The sequence below is a fragment of the Olea europaea genome, unplaced genomic scaffold, assembly GCF_002742605.1.
Source record: "Olea europaea var. sylvestris unplaced genomic scaffold, O_europaea_v1 scaffold399, whole genome shotgun sequence".
NCBI classification, from domain to species: Eukaryota; Viridiplantae; Streptophyta; class Magnoliopsida; order Lamiales; family Oleaceae; genus Olea; species Olea europaea.
The window spans coordinates 88,532-93,973 of record NW_019259490.1 but is presented as its reverse complement, the minus strand read 5'-3'; the positions used below and the strand labels follow the sequence as shown (position 1 = coordinate 93,973).

Here is a 5,442-nt window from a genome sequence, read left to right as displayed (position 1 = left end):
CCCTTACAACCCCCCCCCCCCCCCCCCCGCGGAAAAAAAAAAAAAAAAAATCTTCAGATTTTTCTATATATAGAAAACTTGGGCAACCAAATACAAAATCATGAATGTCAATATACCCCTAGGTCGGTCGCAACGGAGGGATTATGTGATCAGTAAAATTAGGCTCTATACAGTCCAAAAGATTTCAAGGGATGCCAGGCGTTCATATCTTGAAAAAGGTGTCATTTCAAGTTATCATATCTTGGGATGTCATTTCAGTGAAACATATGTAACAACATAACACATTTTACCAATAGCATTTTTAACTATCTGATATTGCCATTCTTGTTCTCAAATGACAGAATCTAATATTTATACGTCACTTACTTTAAGAATCTGCACGACACCAGGGGAACAAATTTGTTGGGACAACAATTATCAAAATTGATTAAACCGGTTTATAGTATAAGTCTTCAGAAGTTTGTTTTAGGAAATAAATATCCTAGAAGGAAATGCTGAAAAGGAATTATAAGCTAAATAATAAGTTGGCAGTTTGTCATTTAAGAAGAGACATCAAAAATATTTAGGAGGACCAGAAAATGAAAAGTGTGATTATCGATAATTACCAACAGCCCGGGCAAAATACATAAGAACATCTGTTGGTGAAGCAAACGGACCAAATGTGATCAATGGATATGATAATGGAGCAATGATCTTTATATTTGATTCCCTCCTCAAGTCAACCTGCTCAAACAATGACCAGACTTCTGAAAAGCAATTGCTATCTAACAATTAGTCTCACAAGCTAACCAAGAAATATCAAGTACCTCACATCGTTGTGTAGTATCCGCAAGAACCCCTAATGCTTCTCCATCAGGGAGAACTGCTAGAACCCAAGGATGGGATTGATACAAGGGAGTTGTTCCCGTACCATAGCTCCCGGTGTTCCAAGTAAAAATCCGTTCATAGTAAAAATAGAAATTATTTCAAGAACGGTCATTCATAATTTAGTGACGAAAAGCTGGATCAAGTGACTTACTCTCTTCCCCGTCCGCTCCAGCTGCCCACTAACTTCTCCAGTTCCATAAAAAGAGGTACCAGACGGGAACTAAAACACAGAAAATTTGACGCCCAAAATTTAAAACATGTAAACTTGTAAAAGGTAAAAATTGAAACTGAATCACGTTTTAATGATATCAAAGAATGTGCAACGCTTAAAGAATGATGATAAACAATATTACCTCAATACTGACTATCTGTTGTCCCATAACACATTCAAATGTGGGATTGTACGTTGGAATTTTATGAACATTCATAATTGGCGTCTCCCTCTCTTTTGAATTCTTAAAAGAAATGCTCGGGAATGCAGTATTTCTATCATCCGCAGAACAATCGAAACGAAAAACTCCTTCCTCTAGAATTGGCTCGAATATCATTTTACCCGATTTCACCTCAGAACTTGTCGCCATTCCTTCATATCCAGCCATCTTAGACACTGCTAATCTTTCACCAATCAACCTCTTTTTCACCCAATTCTTTCTACATGCCATATAATCATATCAGGAATATTCCCCAAATCATGCAACTAAATCCAAATAATTAATAGCAATATCAAAATAAGAACTTAAGAGCACAACAATACCAAGAAATCCCACAGATTTTTCTTGAAATTCACTTCACAAGACTTGATTAGATTTTTACTCAGATTAAACACCAAAAAAATAAAAATAAAAAATAAAAAAATCTGCAAATTAATAAGAAAAATAAACAAAATGGAATCTTGAACTTACCTGGTTAAATCATTCACAATGAATAGACGTAATGAATTAAAGCAATGCAAAGACTTTCTGTTACACCACTGCGCTGATACCTGGCTGAGAAGTGGAGAGGATAATAAACCCTCTCTCCCAATCCCACATCGATTTGCTTGAATTAAATTACTGGAGAAGCAAGTTAAAAAATGGGCTGGTCATTTTAAAATAGTACAATGTTTGGGCATTAAAACCTGATAAATGCTTGGCACCATTGACAGGTTGCCCAGCAATGTTCGTTAATAAAGAAGTTTATTTTCAGAAATTAACGAGGAAAAGACTTGCCCAAACCGCTAAAACTAGTTGTGGGTCGACCGGTTTTGCGGTTAGACCAACAAGCAGGCTGATTTTTAAATATCTGGTTTTTCTAATCTGGACCGGCTTGTCGATCCGATTTGAGAACAATGAATTTTCAAGTAGTTCTTTTGACAAGCTTGTTTATATGAAAATTCAAATCTTAAGTCAACAATATTTCCAAATGCACTTCTCATTGAATCCATCAGCATGAGAATCTAATCACAAATTTTCACTTCAGGATTTGTCTCCCTTTAATCTTGGTCTTTACCAAGTCATCTTGATTGGCCGCTCCTCTTATCACGGCAGCAAACGTCTCTGTCTTTGGAGAGGCGTCAACTATTGGGGAATGAAACAGGAAGCATTAGCTTTAAGTGAAAGGAGATATTTCAAAAAAAACATCCTTTTTCGTATCACCCGAATGGTCGGCCAGTGTACCGGGCAGCCCCTATCTTACACTGACAGGTCGATTCTCCACAAATGTAAGTTGGCCGTAGCAACAAATGTTAGCTAGACTATTGACATTATTCCCCATCACTACATGCCAATCAACACAAAAGGGAAACGGAAAAAATGGTGTTCAGAATTTGGGAAGTGCATATATTCAAGGTTACATTTCGAATTGGTGATTATCGGAAGTCATTCCAACATCAACAAGTAACAACTTTGTGAGACTCGTTGCAGTTGTTGGGCTGTATGTCCATATAGTATAGTTTTGTTGATGTAAAACTAACAATATTAATTTTTTAATATTGAATAAAATTGTGTTTACTTTATTAATTGCATTTATTTATTATTGAGCATGCGAAATTAAAGTGCATGAGATCACTTGTGATAATATGAGTTGGGTACTCGCGTTGAGAAGTACAGTGAGACATAAATAATTTGTTCACAACCAATGTATAAGGGTTGACGCCTTATATTGGAAGATTGTAGTGTTGATCAATTCGCTATTCGGGTTTGTCATTTGTGCTTATCACAGAAATAGTTAAAGGTGACACTATTACACTTATAGTGTATTGAACGGATCACGTGTCGAATTTAATTCTATAGCATGACCGTGCGGAGAATTAAATTCCATTTGACTGCTGTGTATTTCATCTGAATCCTTGGATAGGATTATGTATATCTTTTCGCAATTTTAATCGTTCTTTGATTTATCAATGGGTGATATCAATTTGATTGGTCAAATATCTCGATGAGTTGAGAACTTGAGAATGAGGGGAGTAGAGAACATGAATTCATGTCGGGAACCGTCACTCTGGAAAATGGATAGAGTGACTACTTAAGTATTTTCTGTTGAACGGTTAAAATCTGAGATCAGTGTTTAACGACGGCTAAATTTTGACATCTGTGATTTGTTCACAGGATCGTTGAAGAAAATGAAACTTAAGTTAGTGAGAATAATTAGAGGGGCAAAACGGTCATTTATGCTCGTAACTAATTATCGGATCTCGAACGGGGATAAAATATATATACGGCAGGTCAGAGAAAAATATTACAGATTTATTGGCTTCTGTGATCTTATATATTCCGAAAGTTTAGTTTTTTGCCTTTAGTGGAAAAAATAAAGACTAATGATTAGATTGAGTGGTCTAGGGTCGACTAGATAGGATCTAATTATTGAAGCTTGGAAAATATATGTCCGATCAGGTCTCTGTGGTAGCTCCACAAAGTATTGGAACTTAATTACGGTAATTATAATAGTTTTGAGTTTAATTGTAATTACAATAAAGTTTTGTACTTGGTTGTAATTACTATGAAATTTATAAACTTAATTGTAATTGTAATTGAAATTTTAGGACTACACATGCAATTATATGTTAGAATTGAACTTAAACTAGAACTCCTACTTAAGTTTTAATTAGAACTCTTGTTTGAATGTGAAATTATAATTGTACTAAAATTCTATCATCTTTTTCTCTATAAATAGAGACTAGATGCATAGAAAAATACTAAAACATTCATAATTTCATAAAAATTCAAATTTGTAGAGAGAAAAAAAGAGAGAAATATATTATTTTCTTGTAGTCGAAAATTCAAGAATTAGTTTCTGGATTGATTGAAAGAAGGTGCCCACACATCGATATAGTCTTTTCGTTGAAGAATACCATAAAATGCTTGAAGGTTTGAAGCACCAAGATTCTTGCAATTAAAGGAGACAGAAGTTCGCAGATCAGAGTTATTTCAAGGTTGATCATTGAACTTAGGTAAAAAATTCGAATCCTTTAATTTTGTTATAATATATACGTGAATATCTAGACAATCTTGCTTTTTGGATTAAATAAAATATTAATTTCTGATTAATTTCGCTTCTGCATTCCAACAACTGGTATCAGAGCAATCTAGATCGTTCACGTGCTTGTTATTGATTGCATGTTCTAGTCGAGCGATGTCAAGAAAAATTTTATATGTTGATTGAATGATTGAATTATTTTAAACTGTGAACCAATTATTTGTGGCCAATCTTTGATGTAATTTGTTATTTCGAGTCTGTAACAAGATAGGTGGATTACGACTCTATCATCTTGATTTCATTTTTTGTACAATTAGATTCAAAATTTGTGAGCCTACGGGACGTAGGAATTTATGTAATTCTTGTAATTTTTGGATCTTGTAAGTTGATTGAAAATTGAAGAAGAATGCTTGAAGATGGAAGACAAGAAATTTAAAAATTGTATTTAAAAAAATTATTTTTTTCTGACACGGGCATATAGTTTTTTTTTGTCTGCACGTGCAGACATCTGTAATTTGATTTTTTCAGAAAAAAGGATTTTTTGAAATTAATTACAGGTGCAGTGGCAGAGACTTTCTTACTATTTTTGGAGCAGCTATTGTTGGATGCTTGGATATTTTGGACTGGAGATTTAAATTAAGTTTTGGGCTTTAGTCCAATTTATTTATTTCTTGAGTCTTTTAGGGCTACAAATAATTGTTACTTTTATTGTTTTATGAATGCTTTAAATTATTGTTTGAAATATTGTCATTCTTGATATCATGACATATAGATTTATTTATGACATCGCTCGTGATACTATGAATAGGATGCATAGTATTAAACACGGATTTTTCTTTGATTAATTTAATTTAAATTAAAATTTTCTGAATAGCAAAATCATAATAATTAAACTGTATATTAATTTAATTAATATGAACAGTTGGTAATTGTTTCAATTAAAATCCATTATTCTAAAAGATTGAGTGGGATATGGTGTTTATTTAAATAAAAACTCATGGTCTCCTTTGGTCAATCCATAAGCAAAGCAACGCTCTTGCCTCGTGCCGATAATGCAACGTACTCCTTATAGGAGGGTCGCGTGGTTCAAGTTGCTTGATTGGATTTCTTTATGATAAAATC

At 33.6% G+C, this 5,442-nt stretch overlaps 2 protein-coding genes across 2 annotated transcripts in view; one reads left to right on the top strand and one right to left on the bottom strand.

Annotated features, from left to right (window-relative positions):
* The window catches only part of LOC111387345 (alpha-glucosidase 2-like), a 12,413-nt gene extending 10,869 nt beyond the window's left edge, over positions 1-1,544 (bottom strand). The window contains exons 1-4 of the mRNA XM_023011898.1: positions 1,221-1,544; positions 1,019-1,087; positions 807-938; positions 606-723 (exon numbers count right to left, since the gene is read on the bottom strand). Coding sequence (XP_022867666.1) covers positions 606-723; positions 807-938; positions 1,019-1,087; positions 1,221-1,529 — 628 coding nt within the window. The 5' untranslated portion in view covers positions 1,530-1,544. The remainder of the gene's footprint in view (positions 1-605; positions 724-806; positions 939-1,018; positions 1,088-1,220) is intronic.
* The window catches only part of LOC111387346, an 84,910-nt gene that overhangs the window by 39,478 nt on the left and 39,990 nt on the right, over positions 1-5,442 (top strand). The window lies entirely within an intron of this gene.